Source organism: Orbilia oligospora (genome assembly GCF_000225545.1).
Source record: "Orbilia oligospora ATCC 24927 unplaced genomic scaffold scaffold00173, whole genome shotgun sequence".
NCBI classification, from domain to species: domain Eukaryota; kingdom Fungi; phylum Ascomycota; class Orbiliomycetes; order Orbiliales; family Orbiliaceae; genus Orbilia; species Orbilia oligospora.
Genome location: NW_011645730.1, coordinates 457,803 through 477,891, shown reverse-complemented (window position 1 = coordinate 477,891; position 20,089 = coordinate 457,803). Strand labels below are relative to the sequence as shown.

The following is a 20,089-nucleotide window of genomic DNA, read 5'->3' as shown; positions in this document are numbered from 1 at the left end:
TCATGAATAGGAGATCTTTCGCACGGAACGGAAATCCGGATTTCCTTTTTTTTTTTTTTTTTTTTTTTTGTGGAACATGTGTGCCATGCATGTTTCAAGAAACAACTAGCACGAGCGAAGGCTGTGTTACCGGTGTGTATAACATGCGAGTTTATAGGTTTCGCGATGTACAGGAGTTCTTATTGGATGTATGTATATATTTAAGTACTTCTGGTGGAGTGGAATAAACGATCGATGAGGTATATAGTATGCTAGGACTATATTAGACTCATGGCCATCTCCGCTGTTGTATTTTATTTGTTGAACAACAAGTTAACATATATACTAACTAGATCGATGTACCTTCTAAAATCAGTTTTGACACCGACAGCTTCACCGAGTGTTTTTCTTTTTGAAACCGCATATAGAAAGTGGGGTTTTGAATAGACCACAGAATAGCTGTCTATTTGGGTGTTTTCACTGTCAAATCAATCTTTCTCGTGCTCAATTTTATCGAATGTTATGTTTTATAATATTAAGTCGCCCTCGGGAATATTTTACAAACATTATATAAAATTATTCGATTAATTGATAGGTCTAACTTGTCTAGTCGTTGTCGTTACCAAGCCCCTACTATATATATATATATATTCATTGAATCACGAAAAGCCCTGGAATATTTATAGTACTGCTGCGCAAGGTAAGTACTCCGGTCTAAGCCATTTCCATTTCGGCTATGGCAGTCTTTCTAGTACCTTAGGGTTCATGGCAAGATCCCAAACCAGGCCTTGAGATCTGAAATTGACGGCATATTCTTTTTCGAGATACTGTACTGCAGTACTGCCTCATCAGAGAGATGACAGATTGAAAGATTATATGAGTGGCATGAAACATATTTCCATGTTTCCAGAATTTACCTATGCCATTCATAAATTTACTTGATATTGAATTAGGAATTTTATATGCATATACATATAGCCTATATACCTAGCTATATGAATGATGAACGAATCAAGTGACATAGCTACGAATGACACTGCAGTATAATATAATCAATCCCCACTGCTTTGAATAAAAATTGCACTGGTACTCCCTTTGGCTCATGAAAAACGACATTTGGTAAAACCCTGAGGTCGCTCAATATACAACTGTAATGTCCAATATCAACCAATATGTGTTGCAAATGTTGTACTTTTGTGTTAGATCGAGAGGAGACTTGGACCAGGTCCTGGTGACCTCATATGTCCACACTGATGCGGGGATTCTCCAGAAAGAAGACGGGAGAAGTCTGTATTGGAATTCAGTGACGTAGATGCTCATACTTTCACATTTTCGGTTGGTCAAGTCCACTGCGGTATTGACAAGGTTGGACAAAGTCACGAATAGATAACTTTTTCCTCCAATAGCTCAATCAGTTCTTAGTTAGTTAGAGCAAGATTGTATCTCCATCAAGGGTGATGTCACACCTTCCACCTCAGGAAAAAAAAAGGCATTTACAAGATTGGCCGGAAAAGCCATTCCGGACCCTGCAGAGTCCCTTTAACGGTGCGAAATGTGCCGGTTAACGTTAATCTTCGTAGATCATGCGTTGCTCACGCGTTTCACGGCTCAGTCTCGGCTTGCGGATATGCGGTGGATTATATGAGGCATCCGTGTTCCAATTTGAAAAACTAGATTATTTCTTTGTTTTCTGTCTGGGTTCTCAATATAGGCAGCTACGGCGGTGGTATTACGTGGAAGTCTTCGTCGTGATCCCGTCATTTGTTTTATTTTAACACAAACAAATTTTTAATTTTTTTTTTAGGCAAAGATATCATCTATTAATATATTCTGAAAGTCGGGGAGGTGTCCAATGCATCGATCAATGCGATTTACAAGCGTTGTTATCATCAGTTGAAATGCTGGCGTGGCAATTTAGATAGAGTATTCAATTCGCAATATGACGATGGTTGATTCAAAGCTATCATCGTGTCTCTGAATTCGATTCGCATCGTGTGCTCGGTAGAGTGATACCTGTCCTGGCTCCCATACTGGGGAAATACACCGGCAACCTCCGCTTGTTCAGTCCCTCTGGCCGTCGTACCTTCCCAACGGCGTCCCCCAGACTACGTCTGTGTACACATTGGTGAAACGAAAAAGGGTATGTTAGTCATACAGAAAAATAGATGACAGTTTGGAAAACGGCTCTTTGGCGAGCTTCGCTTTGAGCCTGCGAAAGTTGTTAAGCTTTGAAAATCTGCGACTCTACATGAATCCAAATCTAAAGCCAAGTAAAGCAAAGGGCACGTCGGGCTCCCCTCCCTACCAAAGGCGAGGGTGCTTCTGTTGCCCTTCAAACACACATAATTAAGGAAAAGTGGCAGGACCAAATATCAGTAAACATGCACTATGCCAGTTATGAAATGAAAATGACAGTAACAATGAAAGATGCAACAGCTATCCACTCATCTTGCTAGATGAAGACAACAGAAAAATTTACGCACTAGAGCACCCAATGATAGAACTAAAGACCCGGGGAAATGATCAATTTGCAACCAATATATGAGCCCCTATAAAACAAGGCAAAGAAAGTCGAATATGAATATGAATTTGGATTTGAACCTGAATTTGAAGTTTTGAAACCGAGCCCGCCCACGCGAAAAATAAATGTCATTGTCGTTTTGGTTCATGGATATTCGCTTCATGGCTCAGGACATTCTCCATCAATGTCCAATAGGAAGGGTCTATGTGATTTAGCCAGTTTGAGTGTTCTGACGGCGAAGGGAGCTTTAAGTTGCTAAACCCCAATCCTGCGCGCCCATAAGATTCATAGCTTGGCCAGAATTTTGGAACAATCGGAGGATCGACCCTAAGGTCATTAGATGGGACTATTGGAGCAATATAGAGCGACTTGTGGTCCGTAGATATGGTGGTGGGGATAGAAGGGCCGGGGGCACTTGAAGTAATGCTGGTAGGGCTGAGGGAAATATCAAAGGAAGTAGCAGGTGGATTGTAATGATTGTTGAATGACATTGTGGACGATGAAGCATCGATATGATTTACGTAGCCTGAAGTTCTATATTCATTTTTCAAAATTTTGGCCACTTCGTCGAACATATGAAGACTCTGTTGAACTGTTGGCCGTGATGGTGCGGCGGCCCGAAGAGCCTTCAAGCAAGTGTCTAGCTCGCCACTAGTGGCCACTTGAAACGGTTTTGCAAATATTGTTGAAGCTAGGAGGATAATAATTGATACTTTGAAGGTGTGTTGGTAGCATAACTCGCTCTGGTAAAGCCGGAATCCGTGTTCCCAGTCAGGGTATTTCATCATTCGATTGAGAAGATGCACTGTAGACTTTCCAACTTCAACGGACCGTATGAAACAACGAGTTCTGAGTTTACGATCCAGTGAGGCGTCAGTGAAGTGCCGATACATGGAAAGCCTAGTTGCCATAGCCAACACGGCATCTGAAACGAGTCAGCAAGGAGGCAGCCAGGAGTGAGAATTCGAGGAACCCTTACGTTTTACAAGTACCGGATCTAACGGCTTGGAATTCTCCCAATCAAATATACCTTCTGGGAAACTTGCCTCGATAGCATCGAGTTTCTGCTCAATTTCGTAGATTCGATGCTCCACCTGTTGTTCATTCCCTGGTTCGGCGTTTAGCCGTAATATAGGGTCGATGTACCTCGAATTGGTGATCATCTGTCGGAAAAGAGCACTTCCAGCGAATGTATTTGATCCCCTCGGTGCAGCGTCAAATGCCAAATGGATCAAATCGCTTGTATCATTCATTCCAGGTTCATCCATATCGATCTCTTCCTCGTCTAGTATGGGCGGTCTGCCGAATTGCAAGGCGAGCTTTCTGTCTAGGAGGAAAGCACACCAAAACATGCGGGAGCGGTGTTCGTATTCTGGAGGGGTAAATTTCCCTTCTGCTGGTTTCCTGTGAAGGCCAAGGTCTTGACAAACTCTTGCTAGCGAACCTATCGTCATCCATGCAGGTGAGGGCAAAGCAGAGAGGTCGAGATACATTCCCATCACCATCAATACTAATTCACCAGGGATTAATAAAAATTCAAGGTAAAGGGATATAATAGCATACCTTCGACATCAGCTATCGAGTACATTGGCTGGCTCAAATCATGGAACTTCTTTGCATACTCATAGAAATGCCAACCTCGTCTATCGAACTACTAGTTAGCTAAACTCTAAAGGAATTGGAGGAATTCTACCTGCCTTGAATTATAAATGGGTGCCTCAAATGCATCCAAGTCGTCGGAGCACAGGCTAGCGTAGGCATATATTGCCATTAGAACGCAAAATACCCCGGTAACAGCTGATTGATCATTTGGGTATATTGGAGCCTCATAAGCCCGTTCGAATTTAGTTAGAATTATCGGCCAATAAAAGATTGGAGCAACTCTACAAGCAACATTAGGGTATTTCTGGCTTTTGATGGTACTGCTGAAGAACAAATACCTCGCAGTTGAATGGTGAAAAATGCTGAGTAGTTTTTGCCCGACAGGCTTCGGGGGCAAGAAGGCGCGAAGGTCCCGCATCTGTGAGTCGTCATTGTAGATCGGCGGATTTGTTGGAAATGTTTTAGCCTCGGCGGTCTTCCAAGCGTCGAGAAGTGAGGTCGTGTCGTAGCCTAGTCTTTCTACATATTCTTGAATCGAGGCAAGAAACCCCAAACCGGAGGTGGTGCCAACAAAAAGATCTTCATTAGTACTGATGTCGTAGGAAACCCTTCTGGGAGGTTGGGATATGGAAAGCCTCGGAGATCGATCACTTGGGGAATTCCCAGTTGCTGTGGAATTAGAATTAGAAGGACTGTCAGCTCGTCGATTTGTTGTCGTGACGGCTATTTCAGAGGATGATGATGGAATTTCAGGGGTGCTAGCGTCGGTACTGCTGCGTTCTCCAGATTGTAGCTTCGCCTCCGCAATCTTCAACTTCTCATTCAACTCCTGGACCGTTGTTTCTAGCATTCGAAGGCGTCTAAACAGCGGATACTTAGGGAAAAGGATTTCCTAGGGAACAAGCACTTGGGGGTAGGTGCCAAAGTCTTACCTAGCCGGGCCGATTTTCTTCTTCTCGCTCTCAGGATCTGAAAACTTGCACAGTAACGAGGCGGACGCGCAGGAGGAACATGTTCCTTCTGGGGGAGCATCACACTATACACTAACAATTAATCCTAACGCGAATGTTAGGAGCTCTGATCTATTGCTAACAACTGACCTTCGTTTTTCGAAGCCTACAGGCGTCACATGCCCTGCTTCGACGTCTTTTTTGGAACGCCCGCTTGTTGTTTTGTCCTTGGGGATTTTGTGGGCGGGGTATCACCACTAGATCGTCCTCAGGCACTGCCTCTAGGTTATTATTGCCGTCCATTAATCCTTCCCCCGGTTCGAGAACTGTGTGCCCTTTCAACTTCGCTTGCAATACGGAATTTATTCGGGTTTTCGAGAGTTGATTGTTTTATGGTTGGAGGGATATATTAGGATTTCAGCTGGCCCGGTGAAAGATGCCGTGGAATGGAGCGGTATAGCTAGTGCGACTCAACGTTCGTTTTCTTGAATCGGTCAATGCATGGGAATCCAAAGAGATTTGCTGGCCTTAAGCTCGATTGCCGTAAGCCGGCATGAGTATTTCAACAAGGCAAGAAGTTTTTAAGTTCGCTCGTGGTGGCGGCTCCGTGGCGACACGACACGACCCTCCGCTAGAGCCACTCCTTTATCGAGCCCGGCCCGTCTCAATAACAGTCGTTTGGATCCCAGCCTGAAAGTGCCGACCTCTTTGTCAGCTTGGTGGCAAGCAGAATCCAATGGGCTAGAGTAGTTTGGCGTAAATTCGATGCTTGCTAGAGTCTTGTGCGGCGGTGGTCTTGACTGGATGGGATAACGTCTGGCTCCATGTTTGCCGCTTTTGAAACTGTACCTCCAGGTTCCTTAGTAGAAGCTTCCACAACCCACACCATCCCACTTTTGTGAGCACGGTCTCCACCACATCTTGTTGCCCAAGCTCCCTATCCCCTTTGCGGTCATACCGGGTCCGTGCCTTAGGGGACAGGCAGATTTGGAGTTGACAAGATGTGATTGGTGGGCGCAAAACCCGACCAAACATGCTTCAGAAGGGCGGGATTATTGAAATTGCTCGGTCCTCACCAGGAGTCATCGGAGGGAGTCCCTGCTCAATATTCGGGGATGCAAGGCGCCAATTTCCCAACCATCAAGATACATCTGGTGTCGACAGGGACAAACATGTGTTGCGGATCTGGAGATAGACAGCTCAAGCGTAGATGCGGCACAGCGTAGCATAATGCGGCACCAAACGTGCCGATTCGGACGGTTCTGGAGACTTCGATCATCGAGAATAGCGTCACACCTGGATTCCTCCCGTTGTGAAAATGGTGTCCCAGGGCCTATGAACACGCATGCACGAGTGCTTCTTAGTACGAATCCAGGCCATTTGCGCCATGGCAAATCCAACTGCCCCTTTGCCAAAGACAGAAGCTGGCAAACCCCAACCAAAAAGGCTTCTCTGTAATGCGAATATCTCACAAAGTACAGTGCTTTTTACTGTGATGCAACAGAGCAGAACTTCTATCACAACCTCACACATGTAGCGTGGTTCGTTCTAGCCAGGCATACATTGGACTCTCTTGGTCTTTAGGTGGACATGGCTAAGGCTTTGAATTAGCTATGCCTTGATAATGCGGATGAAATCCCGCGAGATGAAAATTGGATGCAGACGTACTAGCACCTGAGTAAGTACCTGCGTACTTGTTCGAACTTCTTCCATCTTTTTGGACGATATATACGCGTGGAGCAAGCCTTTCTTTCAGCCGGGCTCTCTGAGGTTTCCATAGACTCTTTATTCATGGGCCAGTCTGGGCCTGAGCCACGGGCAACTGCTTTAAAAGCTGTAGAATCGAATACCCATCCGTTAGCATCGCCAATTTCCCTAGTCGAGCAGGAGAAAACACTTACAGTGTACAACATTGAGAACGGGAAAGGGTCCATCATAGAGATATGACAAGGAGGTGGCAAACTCATGAATCCCATACCATTTCCCATCTGCTAGATATCGCCTTCCTCCCCTGCAAACCCATCGAGAGAGCACAGCTAAAAACCTGGAAGTTGGTGAACGAAGTGTTGCCGCAAGTTGGAGAAGCGTCTGAATGGTCGGAAATCACCATCCCTTTATCCGGTCCGTACCACAACATCATCCGTCACGAGCTGCCGAGGTGTTGGCTGTTTGTCCGTCACAACACATTCTCAAGGCGATTTCGACAAAAACAGCATTAAGATCACGTGCAATCAACACGGAAGCTTAGGGCTCCAAACCCAAGTCACGTGAAGGACAAACGCTCCAGTTCGAGTCAGATAGCGTTGTGGTGGCGGGAGTTTTCAGAGGAGTCATCCTAGCATATTCAACCCCCATTGACATATTTCTCATCGACAACCTCTTCTCTCGCCCAGCGATATCACGAAAGAAAGCTTTATAGCTACTATTGTTACCTCGAACACACGCCTTAGGCTCTATATCGACACCAGCCTCCACGCTACACAGACAATATGGGAAAGGTCCACGGTTCTCTCGCCCGTGCGGGTAAAGTCAAGTCTCAGACTCCGAAGGTACGATCACGACCTGGCTAGAGGAAGAGGAGAAGGAGGAGGAGGAAATACCGACAACGAATGCACATCTACTTGTGTCATTCAAAAATTATTCGAAAATGGATCGGGTCAGGCTGACAGGTGATGGTTTGGAATATAGGTCGAGAAGCAAGAAAAGAAGAAGTCTCCAAAGGGACGTGCAAAGAAGAGAATACTATACACCAGACGTTTCGTTAACGTCACCCTCACTGGAGGAAAGAGAAAGGTGAGAAATTGCAGTCTTTCCAACTGTCATATATCGAAGTCTCTAATCACCTCGTATAGATGAACCCCAACCCTGGATCGTAATCCCTTCCACGTTTACTTTCCTTGATTCACTTCATTTTCCTTGCAGTCTATCTCATCGCCTTTCTCCCTTTTATTTTCTGGGATTCAGGCAAACCCATACATTTCCGGGCAAGGCGTTTTTTCTGCCGTTTGTACATTGCTGGTCGACCTCTGTCTGTCTTCCGTTTTTATACCTCACACAATTTCACGAAGCCCGACACCCTAATAGTGGGAGAAATTCCGAGCCTATCTTTGATTATGCACTAGTAGAATGTATATCAGGAACCGCCGTTGAATTGAATCTTCCATACCCATCAAGAAGATGCCTTCACCTACATTGAACCCGATTCGTGGCAAGCTGTCCCACTCGCCAACCATACGTAGCCTTGATATTCTCCAATCAAACGTGTCAGGTTTGATACGGCGTTGCAATTAGCCCTCAAGCAAAGAACCTCCAAAGTCTCGCTGCTTCGGAATGTCTGGGTTTGATTTTGTTTATGCGCATGACCCTGCTTGGCCTGTACTTCCTTGGTCGGAAACAATAGTGCCTGAAGTTGGACTCGCTAACAGGATGACATGCCATATCCCACTTCAAGAACTTGCATGAGGTTGGAAAGCAAGGTAATATCCCAATAGATGTCGTTTTACGAGACGGTCTGGTTCCGGGTCCGTTTGCCGTCCCGCTCTCCCACCGGCCATGATTTAACTGCCCTGGCGTGGAATGGAGTTTCCGTAAAAGTCTCTTATTCGCACCCTTGAGGCTCGAGACAAGGCCCACCTTCCATGAGGACAATCTGGGAAAGTTTCTGGTAACAGATATCTTGCATCAGCGGTGCATGCAGAAGTGGGGCCAATTTATTCGTATCTAGAACGGTTTATGTACGTAAATAGTTTCTATCAGTGATGAAAACGGTACTCGCTTTGTCACTCCATTGAGAGTGTATATGGAACCTATACTTCGTTCAAACTCGTCTAAGTCAGTCAATATAACTAAGTATCCAGTTGCGTCTGGCAGGTTTCTAGTTTCATGGAATAACTGCATGATACATACATACATCTGGTTTATTGCCCCCGTGCCCTCCTTGCCGTTCGCCTTTGAAGCTACAGAATTCCTTACGTCCCCCATCCACATACGGATATGCACACCACTTTTATCTTAAGGCCCGGAAATTGCCTTGGGATACACATCGGAGTGCCTATCGAGCATCATTTTTGTCCCGATTTGCTCGTAGTTACCCCTCCACCTACAGCGCGCCGGCAAACGTAGCCAATGTATGGTCTGTCACAATCTCAGCCGGCTGAAGAAAAAATTTCTCTTCTTGGAAATTTCGATCAATGTATTAATCTGAAATGGCGGCTATATGCCAGGAGTATGTGCAGCAGGTCGGTTATTGCAGTTGCGATATCGAAACCCGAGACTAATCGAAACCCTTGATGGGCTGGCTCTGATTTCACACACAGTGTTTTTTTTTGGCACCGAGTGCTCGAGTTCGTCTAGTTAGTCGAAACTTTAAAAGTTTTAACCAGTATCTAACGGGTAAATTTTCCGTGGAGTAAAAGCTAGTTTTCGAACGTTTCGTCTGAACTTTCGTGCAGCATAAAAGAGCACACTGGTCGCTTTATAAGTTGTAAAACCGGTGCTACAATACAGTTTCAAGGGCCTTTATAGATATCTAATGATCGATTCTTTCTAGGTACTTGCTTGTCGGTCTTGAAGTTGAGAATAAAATTGCTCCATGTTACTTCACTTTGCTTCTGTGCTCCCTGCCTCCCTGCCTCCCGGCTGGCTTCAGCCTTGCATCCGCCTGCAAGTTCCTTCGACTTCGATGCATCCTTCGCCGTACTCGGAATTAATTTGACCCCCATTTTATAAATATGTAAGTAGGCATATGGGTACTTACCTGTTCCGACGCAAGCTTGATCAATTGAGTGGGGGGTTACACATGAGATACATGTATACACATTCGCCCAGTCCATTCTCTCTCCTACGTATAGGAATCAATGTTGGGATGAGGTGTGCGAGCTGGCAAGCCCGATACCCCTGTGGACCTGCCACCATGTATCGGGAATATGTTATCCACGCCTAACCTATGTACCGTCCATAAAATTCCTTTTTTCAAAAAAATGTGATAGAAGTTGAAGGTTGACGATTCGAAGGTTGGTATCATAAAATTTTCAGCGAAACCAGTCATGAGCTGGATAAGTTGCCGTTGTAATCGAATCTAGACCTCGCATCTTTCGATTCGATTGAAATTAATGTTTCCATGAGACAATTATGACAGTGATGCGAGCTGAATCACTATGGCCTTCTTGATGCCAGTTATTTGAATATTGGACTATAAAATAGCTACTTCCAACGAGGCCAGTTTCTTCTTGTCCTCAGCAACTTCCCTCTTCACAAGCTTAATCAATATCCTTGAAGTTATAATCCATTTGAGTCATCTGACTCCCACTATTCATTCCACTTCCAGGGTAGATTGTACGATTGTCTGACAAAGATCATTCATAATTCAACCAATTCTGAATTCGTCAAAGGTTGGCAACCCCCCTTTCAGGCCTTCCCTACAATTAGTTTCCTACATACATATATGCTGTGGAACCGCCCTAGGGCTTTACCAAAGCTGAGTTCGTTGTAGACGCATCGGATAGTCGCATATCCATATCCTAAACCAGAAGCAAATCTCCAAGAACCATTCTTGACCACTTAGCTCAAAGAACTCCGTAAGTCACAATAGTCCTAGAGCTCCTCCTCTCAGTGGCAATAGACTTCAAAGTAACTTAAAGTGAATGTGGCAATTATTTTCGCTTTCTAACATATACTCTGCACTCATTTAATACTAGATAATATTAATCACCGATAGTATCCTTCCTCGACATGTGTTGGTACGAAAAGATTCACTTTCCTGCCTGCGGGCATTCCGTCAACAGAATCGTCAGATACTGCCATTTCGCCAGGAACGATCCGTTCCACCAATGTTTTGGAGTACAGAACCAAGATCGCGAAAGGGTCTCCGAGATTGGAGTCTTGTGCCCTTCTTGCGGTGGCCCACCCGTTAATGGCCCAGCAGAGGACTAAAAGTTTTCAATACACAAAACCTAAGGATTGAACCACCAATCATAAAATAAAAGCTAGTCATTCGACCCAAAGAAAGGTTTTGTAAACATTGTCAACCTTGTTCCTTCATAGATGGAAACATTTCCTTGCTTAAATTTACTTTTGCAATCACCTACTTTGCCTCCTTTTTAGGTCCTCATGCTGACCTAAAAGTTTCTCTATTTTTATTTTCATTTTCACCAGTAGCTGCGCACTACACTATGCGAAGCAGTTATCTTTTCTCCTACTTTTTTCTCCCCCTTTCGAACGCACTCTCATATCACAAACCAAGATTATTCTGGGGGCTGTTTCTTATGGAGGAGGAGGCATGGAAATTTGTACAATTGTTTGATATATGTAGTGTAGTGCCTTCGTGTTGTTCCGTTGTATTTTTTTGTTATAGCTACAAACCACACCGCGCTCTATGGGCGATAAACGTCTGGTGATCGAGACAATTGCAATTCCAATAAATGAAATTTCGAAATCTACCCCTCATTTTTTGTTCTTTATTTTTTGATATACATATTTTTTGGCTTTGGTCAACAATTTGTAGTGGTAGAGTACGTTGATGATTACATAGTCCAAGTAAAAGGTATGGAAGAGCCCCTACCTAAACGAACTATATCATGTGCATTATTATATTAGTACTTGTGCATGGATCGATCAATTGCATATACATCTCTCACAACCTCGAATGCAATCTCTATACTACAGTCCGTGGGGTATATGCGGATTTGCCAGCTCACGTCGCGATCTCGTAACCAGGGCCTCGGGTAACTAATCCAATTTAATTTCTACTTAAGGTAAATTTCGGTCTCAGTTAGGGAGGGTTCTAGGTTGGTCGGAAGCCGGGATGAAGCGAGGTGCATTAACAAGTAGCTAATGGGATGAAACTCAGCTTCGATAAGTTGCCTGGCTTGGCTTCGAATCCAATGTTTGCTGCTATCATGCACGTCGAAGCACAAAAAAAAGAACTCATGGGTAAGTGAATGGGGGTATGACATATTCCTGGGTTCCATTGATATGAAATGTCGAGTCTAGACTCAGGAAAGAGGCATCTGGTTTTCCCATTGACACCGTTACATCCTTTGGATGCACGATATCGATATACATCCAATATCTTAGCTAGTTTTAGTTCCCGACTTTGCCCACAATGTTATATCTGTTGCTGAAGAACGTGTACCAATTCTCCAAAGTCTCCATCTCCGATTCATTCAATCCAGAATAATCTGGGATGGCATCTTCAGGTTTCAGTGAAGATTTCCCCAGCCCACGGGAAGCGTCCTTGCCAGTGAAGACTATGGGTGTAGATGCATCGATAGACTACCCGTTAGCTGTGACTAAACCTAATTAAAAATACAAAAAGTTGGAAAGGAGAAGAAAAACGTACTGTGATAAGACCCACCTGGGCCATATGACTCCTTCTTGTTTGTGACGTCGAAAACCGTGCCCTGCATGATGACTTAACTCACGGGAACGGACCGAACGATTGCATGGCTGGTAGAACTACCTTAATAGCTACATAGATAGGGTACCCCTCATTTGTTCCTGAACAAACGAGAGTAGGCGGAAGTTTTCAACTTGGTCAGCCTGTATTCTTAATGTTACAACAGAGAATGGTTTAATTCCGGTAACAGCAAGCTGAAAATACTCACCATCGCACTTGGAAAGATAATCCGTAGTGATAATATCGTCTTTTGGAGGGTCCAATTGAACTGGTTCCTTCGGTTGAAACCTGCCTGCCATTGTAGTCTCACGAGTTCTAGATAGTACATGCGGCGGTTCAGTTCGGGGAAGCCACTTGCATGCATCTGGCCGGTGAACTTGGGGGTTATGTGATTGCTCTTACCCTTGTAGAATGCCTTAAGCTACTTCTTGGGCTTAATGTAGGGGGGCTTGCCGTTAACTAGCTTCCGCTGTGGCAATTAAGAGATATGGGACGATATGTATGTATGTAGATAGGAGAATGGGAACCTGTAGAAGTATGCGTTGTGGAGAGATCACAGCCTCAGAATGGAAGCAGTTTTTATCCCATGTCAATGTTGAATTCACATGGAAAACTTCAACCAAATCAAATTCCAAAATTAAACGACACCACACGGCGGGCCGGTAGTTGGCCTAGTTCGTCCCACCTTCTGTAACTTCGCAACCAATCATCCGATTCTGCAACTCAGGTATACGGCTAACCAGCCGATATGTGCACCGGAGAACGTAACGCCATCATCTTCTATTCGGTAGATGGAGAGAGGGCATTGCATCGACAGCCTCGGCAAACACCAGCAGTATGCGCAAAGTCTGGTACTTACCTACACATATAATGCACGTATATTGGTGGTTACACTCGGATTCAGATACAATACATTTGCATACTGAGAGTATGTACAATATTATATGCAATGGGCCCATATGGGTAAGCTATTCCTCTTCTCCTCTCTCTTTTTTCTTCGATAACTCAATCAGGGTCGGCCTGATAATCAAGTCTTCAAAGTAAGAATAATCTGATATCACAAAATTTGAAAAACCTGCCATAGTCGTCGTACATAAACTTGTTTTCACTTTTGCATGCACAGATCCCCAAAAACAAGGAATGCCATTCCGCTTGCTGCTCTCTTCCTGTGCACAAATTGTGCCTGAACCCTTCGCTTCAGCCGATTTCTACTTGAAAGACCGATTTGATCTTCCGCCACTTCCAACTAGGCATCGAACCCTAGACGGCTGCTTGATTTGGCCTCCTTTCCTAAATATCGGTCCTAATCCAGGTATCGAGGCCGGATCTGTGAAGGGCTAGTCTAGACCGTTCTTAATTTTTGGCGGCTATGCAAAAGGGTCCTGGCAAATCATTTCACGTGCCTATGCATGTGTCGTCTTTAAAACAACGTCCCGTAAGCTCTAGGTGAGGGCCCATATCATGATGTTTAAAATGAAATACAAGGAAACATTTTCTTCCTTGGTTACAACCTTAATATAGTCGGATGCTTGCTTGAATTTGTCTAACCCAATTAGAATCACGAGGTAGAATTCCGCCACTGCAGCTGTCTGAAGAGGAACTATGATACTAGTCCCAAATTAAGGTCTTGCTGCCTTACTTCACCTCATGGCCGCAGGCCAACCCCTGCTCCAAAAGCAGTATTCGTTACAACTTAAATGCAATGGTTAAAAGTAATACATCACCGGCATATATTGTTTCGTCTTACGAAAGTCTGTGCCCCGATCTTAGGTATGGTGACGAGGACAATTCATGGTAATCAGAGTTAATTTGTTTAACAGGTATATAGTTCAACTGTAGTCAAATTTGTGGAATGCATTGCATACTTGGAATTCGCATCGAGTATCCAGACACGGGGCGGTTGATTGACTGACCACATGGTCCAAGACTTACAACATGCGAAAATTAATTTCTACAAAGTATTCGCAGCAGGAATACTTACCTGTGTCTTCCTGGCTGAGAAATCGACGGACCTATAGGAACTCAATCCGAACAGCCTGTGGTTCTCGAGATAGAAGTGCTCCTTTGATATACTATATCCGAATTTTTCTTCTTCTTCATAGTCGTTGGCAGTTAGTTACCCTGGTTAGCCCTGTATCGTACGGGTGTCTCAATCCCAGGAGGAGAATTAGCGAATGGTCAAAGCATTCCGATCCAAGGTAATCACATGTCGATCTTCTTTTCCAGCCGTTCGGCTATCCAGATCAGGTGGGGCTATTTGAAAGCTTGCTAAGACTGAGGCCCTATCGAATCGGATTAGATCAATTCATCCGGCGCAGTGGTCAAATTATTGTGGTCTTGGGGGTTCTAGGTTGATATCTATCGAGCTCGAGGCTGCAAAGGGACGAACCGACTGCATTATGTCAACTGCAGGCAGTTTAAAAGATGGCAAGCAATATGCAATGCTACAATTCCAATATCCGGTGACCGAAGGATTTATTTTGGACTGACCGCAGAAAGGTAACAAGCAGACCTTATGAGACCCCCCGCCCCACTATGCACAATCGAAGTCGGAAAACCAGAGCTGGTGCTTTGAATTAGTCAACTATCCCATCGAGGACAACAGTTGCCGCTTAGCTTGGCCGTGACGTGAAACCATCCTGTGCACTCTATGCTCTCACTCGCTAGATTCGTCTGGCGAATGCCATATTTCTGCACTCCAAATGTCTGTGGGTACCCTGGAACTGGTTTACATAGCAGCTGGGTAGTTTTATAAGCCTGGAAACTAACTCTATGCAGACTAGATTTGAAACCGATCCCGCTCGCTTGGTAGCCTCCCGGCTTGTCTCCACTGCGGCCACTAAAAGAAGGAGGCTACCATTAGGGTACATCCCAGTGCGGGGCAGAAACACAACATTCCTCGATCCTAGGATCCTATAATCATCTAGCTGAGTCTTTAGGGCTAGCCACCTTAGGCTCTCCCTTGGTACGTGGATTCTATCATACGTATATGTAACCAGGGTTGGATAAAAATTAACATCCTAGTAGATTTTGCAGATTCTGGGGGTTCTAGAAGAGTCATCATGGCAATTCGAATGCTCCCCTTGCTTGGTATGGCGTTTATTTCAATCGCGGAATCGAAACGAAACGTTGCATCTAACAAAACGGTGGCCGTGCATATCGATGTTAAATCGAATAATTATCCATATTAATTAATATAGTACATACTTGAGCAATCAACCTGCCGGCCGAATGTACCCTGACATTCATGCATGAGGACACCGAATCTTTCAGGCGGTGGCGGAGCCTGGCCGACTGATCAATTGGTCTATTTGGCTTCCTTTTTGAATCTTCGTGCGTTATTGGTTACGGCATTAATTGCACATCTGGGCTCGAGATATCGGCGTGAAGTCGCGGTCTTGTGTGACCTGAGATGTGAGGATCAAACACGAACACATTCCATACGGCACATTTGCCCTTGCGCGCATGCGGCTACTGGTTATCTGTATTCGTATACTCTGATGTTCAATCCAATCATACCCAAGTATGGATATATTCTAACCTTTGGGTAGCTCCTCTAATAGTTATAGCCTTAAACAGTAGTAATGAAGCGGTTAAGTTTGCAATCCGTGAGCTCCTAGCTAGCTAGGCTAGGAATGACGGCCGGTGCATGCATGAAACCAAGCATCATAAGGCAACTAAAAGCACTTCCAACCTCGAAACAAACTTATTCCATCTTGATTGATTAGCTAAATCCGTAAAACCGGCAGCGGTCCCTAAAAAAAATTCACGTTAGGCGTGGGGTTGAATTACGATGTACAATACGTCAACTGATCCCATCAACCCAATTTTTTCTCGAAATGTATATGTTATTGCCGAACGGCATATTGTGAGATCTAGATTGCATCATACTGTGTACATTATGCACATTCTTTTGGAACCCCGTTCAATTTTCTGGTTGGAAAGGTCAATGTCGAGGGAGGCCCGGTCAGCCGTATTAACGATTGTGCAGAAGACTGCACAACTACATGCATGCCCGCCGGGTGGGTTTCATGGTCATATAGTTTGTCTCTCGCTTCGAAACTAGCGGTTAAGCAATCATAAGCTCTCCGTCCCGTTGGGAAAGTTTTAATTTTCCCAGTTATACTGCAGTTCAAGTCCGTGGCTGGCCGTGGAACGGCCATGGCACCACCAGCTTCGTACCGATGCACGCCAGATATTAATATATTGTACATGTACAAGTCCTAAAGCTTTTGGCACAATCGCTCAGGGTAAATATACGGAGCAACGGTATTGCTTTGATTGGTCATTACCTTGTGACTGTGCAGATGTTGCAGGCCTTTAGCAAACCCATTGTAGTATACCGGTAGGCCGGCCCATATGATAGCTGGACAGCCGGATATCCTCGCAACTGTGCGATTTGTTGCCAAGAACAAAGAGATCTGTTCGATGCGGGGCGCCATGGGGAAGTTGAAGACCTAGGCCAAACAGAAACCCATACAGTACACGTCGCCTTTGCGTCTGTATATATGCATGCAAGTCACAAGTTTGCGAGGGAAGTACAGAAAATGCATTAATTTCTGGAATGTTGGTATTGGATTTGGTATGCGGAATATCGATATCAACCTATAAAGCTCCATCCGTGGCACTTTTTGCCATTTTTACCACATGCACAAAAAATAAATCCGTTACCCGAAAGTACCCCGTCTACACGAATATATACGCCACTATCACTTCTGAGGTATTCACTACAGATCGAGCAAAAGAGAAGATGGAATACAAAAATGTTAGGCAAAGTTGGTGTGGATTTGGAGAACTTCAGGCCACTTATTGCACAACCAGAATGGGGAACTTTCAGAACCCGATAATCCTTCTACAGATTTGAAATGAAGGGTGGAGCATATGCAATAAGTAGAGTGGGGGAACACCAGAGCCCCGGCCTCTTGTGCAGCTACATGAGTCTCATTCAGATTATACACATCTTGCAGTCTGCAAATCTTTGGAAGGCAGATTTGCAACCTGTAGAGATATGTATTGGTCCGGCAAGTATCCCGATGGTTTCGGCCTTTGCTTTAACGCACCGAAGACGGGGTTTTTTTTGAATTCTTTCCCTGCACCACGGCTGCACTCCACCAGCTAGTGCATCGGTGCATATGCGCATTGCGCGAAGTATCAAGGGAAAGGCTGATTGGAGTATGCTGCAATCCTACCATATAGCGAGATCATAGATCGAATATTCGGATCGGCTGAAAGACAAGCTAGAAATATGGATGGGTATTGGACCCTGGAGAGTCCAGGAAAAGTGGTCACGAATCGATCGATCGATGCATAGATGGTATCATGGGGATTGCAAGTCGGCTCTATGCGTCATAAGTATTATCGATCGGTCGATCGATGCAATACAATTATATGGGCGACCTCTAAAGTTTTTTGTCCATGGATAGTCTAGATATCATGGGTACTCAAGGTGATTCCAGATTCTTTTGTAACTCTTTTTCCTCCAACCGATTGATATTCCCTACTTTTGTTCAGTCTGATATGAAAATATCCCCCCAACAAGACTTTTGATCATATTTGTTGCATTTTGCATCCCCTTCTGCACCGCGCTGTTGGAAGAAGATTGTCTGATACCATTCCTAGCACCAGTTGCTAGAATAGCTTCAACGAAACCCATATACTTTATTTTTCGGGATAGCCTCTCTCGAATCGGAAATATGATTAAATTCCGGGGTGATACTTAAGTCTTTGCTGGGTAAAGGATGGTACGTCGGATTAACGAGACAAATCTACGCTTGCGTGGCTGGTTATCCGGCCCTGCTAGTTTGCCTAAGTATTTTACAGTTCTCTAATCTCCACGCTTAATATTGTCCTGGTAAGTGAAATGTTTTCTCAGATCCATCGAGTATTTTAAAAACCATCGGAATATATATATGTACGTTTTGGATATAAGTCCTAATGACATCTCGTATATACAGGTATACTACCCCGGATGCCTGTGGGTCGATCCACCAGGGTTTGTTCAACCTTACACCATTAAGGTTCGAAGCGCCGCTTATACTACAATAATAACCGAGCTTCGGACCGGGTATAACCTTTTTTTCCCCATGGAGATCGATCTCTTGATACTCTACATGCAAAATTCACCACCGGAAATGAAAGATTAAAAAAAGAGTAACCCGGCCCAAAGAAAGCTTCGAAATGCGGATCAGTTGATACAGACATCGCACCGTTAAATAACAAAAACATGATATTTCCAAGAGAAACCCTTCCCAATAACAATTAACTAGGGGCGACCCAAAAGCCCCGCAATACCAAGATCGACCAAGCATTATGCAACAAAGTATCCTATGCTCATTCGCTATATTATCCTTATGCCCGGCAACGTCTATAAGCATGGACAAAGGAAATTATGGTAACAATGGAAATGGAAAATAGCCAAGATGGAGGATAGAAGAAAAGGAAGGAGATTCATCAAAGCATGAACTTTTGTATTTTTCTTTGTCCCAAAAAAAAACCGTGAGTTGACCCCCACTAGGGCCGAAAGAAAAAAGATAGTTGAATGGTAAGGATGTTCAGGAAAAAAAACCCGAAAGAAAGAAGGAAGGAAAGATTTAGAATGGCATGTATGTACTACAATAACAAATCTTTCACCGAAATCGGTCTCGATCTAGTACTAAAGCTCATCATTCGTTCTCTAGGAGAATGTTGTGATTGGTGGTCGGCAAGGAGCAGTAAGGCGTGAGTGGCCTCTGTGTCTGTGATTTCAAGCGTGGGTTGGTGGGACGGAATTGCTGACAACGCTGGCGAACAGTCTGCAGTAGCGATGGCGAAGTCATCGGCCTCATCGTCCTCCTCATCGTCATAATCAATCATCTCATCGCCTGGTCCGCTATCCGAAGCGGAAAAGGTTGGTGGGCTGTGAACGACGCTGTCTGAACCTGCGTTGCGGTACACTTTGATGGCCTCTTCAAGATATGCAAGGTATTCAGTAGTGGCCTGAGTTCGGAAAACCAATTAGTCAAATGTTATGTATGAAAGGAAAAATTTCAGGCAAGTATCTTACCTCAAGAATGGCGAGTTTATGCATATCCTGGTTTTTACAAGCAGGAACCATGCTCTTAAGTTTGGCGAACTGGTCATTCATTTTTGATCGACGCCGCCTCTCGATCTCTGAATGAGCGGTCTTGCGAGCAATCTTTCTCTTTGCTGCAGATACACCAGTAGCTTTCCGCTTTGTTCCGGCAACAGCCTTGGTCGTTGTGTCCTCCACAATGGCCGGTACTACTTCTCTAGGCTTCATCTGAATGATTGGATGTTGCCTAGTAGGCGGTGGCCCAATCACGACATCCTTCCTCTTGCTGGTAGTCGTACCAGCACTAGATGAGGTCCGCCGCCTTTGCTGTACCCTTGGCTCATCTGGATTGATCGGTGTCAGCGAGAATGGAGAAGTCGGAGATAGTGGTGGAGCCTGGTGAGTTGCCGCGACAGTGTGTGCTGATGAGGCGGTTTTTAAAACCTCTGGGGACAGTGTGATTGCGGCAGGGCCCAGATTGAACGATGCATCTATTGAAAGGCGAGGAGTTCGTCTTGGTGCCAACTCTGTCGAGGGTTTTGGGGTAGGCGGCAGCCTTGGAGAGATCTTGGTGTGTTGCATTTTATTCT

General features: G+C 44.7%; 4 protein-coding genes across 4 annotated transcripts; 1 reads left to right on the top strand and 3 right to left on the bottom strand.

Moving 5' to 3' along the window:
* Window positions 1-2,628: 2,628 nt before the first annotated feature.
* AOL_s00173g131 (uncharacterized protein) lies at window positions 2,629-5,355 on the bottom strand (the record flags this gene model as incomplete). Its single annotated transcript, XM_011127873.1, has 6 exons — window positions 2,629-3,425; window positions 3,480-4,010; window positions 4,064-4,151; window positions 4,287-4,962; window positions 5,035-5,138; window positions 5,203-5,355. The coding sequence occupies 6 exons, from the start codon at window positions 5,353-5,355 to the stop codon at window positions 2,629-2,631; spliced, it is 2,349 nt and encodes a 782-aa protein (XP_011126175.1).
* A 2,186-nt stretch (window positions 5,356-7,541) lies between these two features.
* AOL_s00173g130 (uncharacterized protein) lies at window positions 7,542-7,928 on the top strand (the record flags this gene model as incomplete). Its single annotated transcript, XM_011127872.1, has 3 exons — window positions 7,542-7,601; window positions 7,741-7,845; window positions 7,905-7,928. 3 exons carry the CDS (start codon window positions 7,542-7,544, stop codon window positions 7,926-7,928), a joined length of 189 nt encoding a protein of 62 aa, XP_011126174.1.
* Window positions 7,929-12,132: 4,204 nt separating this feature from the next.
* On the bottom strand, window positions 12,133-12,747 carry AOL_s00173g129 (uncharacterized protein; the record flags this gene model as incomplete). The annotated part of the gene is made up of 4 exons (XM_011127871.1): window positions 12,133-12,299; window positions 12,392-12,452; window positions 12,512-12,549; window positions 12,657-12,747. The coding sequence occupies 4 exons, from the start codon at window positions 12,745-12,747 to the stop codon at window positions 12,133-12,135; spliced, it is 357 nt and encodes a 118-aa protein (XP_011126173.1).
* Window positions 12,748-19,057: 6,310 nt separating this feature from the next.
* AOL_s00173g128 (uncharacterized protein) lies at window positions 19,058-20,081 on the bottom strand (the record flags this gene model as incomplete). Its single annotated transcript, XM_011127870.1, has 2 exons — window positions 19,058-19,423; window positions 19,491-20,081. 2 exons carry the CDS (start codon window positions 20,079-20,081, stop codon window positions 19,058-19,060), a joined length of 957 nt encoding a protein of 318 aa, XP_011126172.1.
* Between the last annotated feature and the right edge of the window lie 8 nt (window positions 20,082-20,089).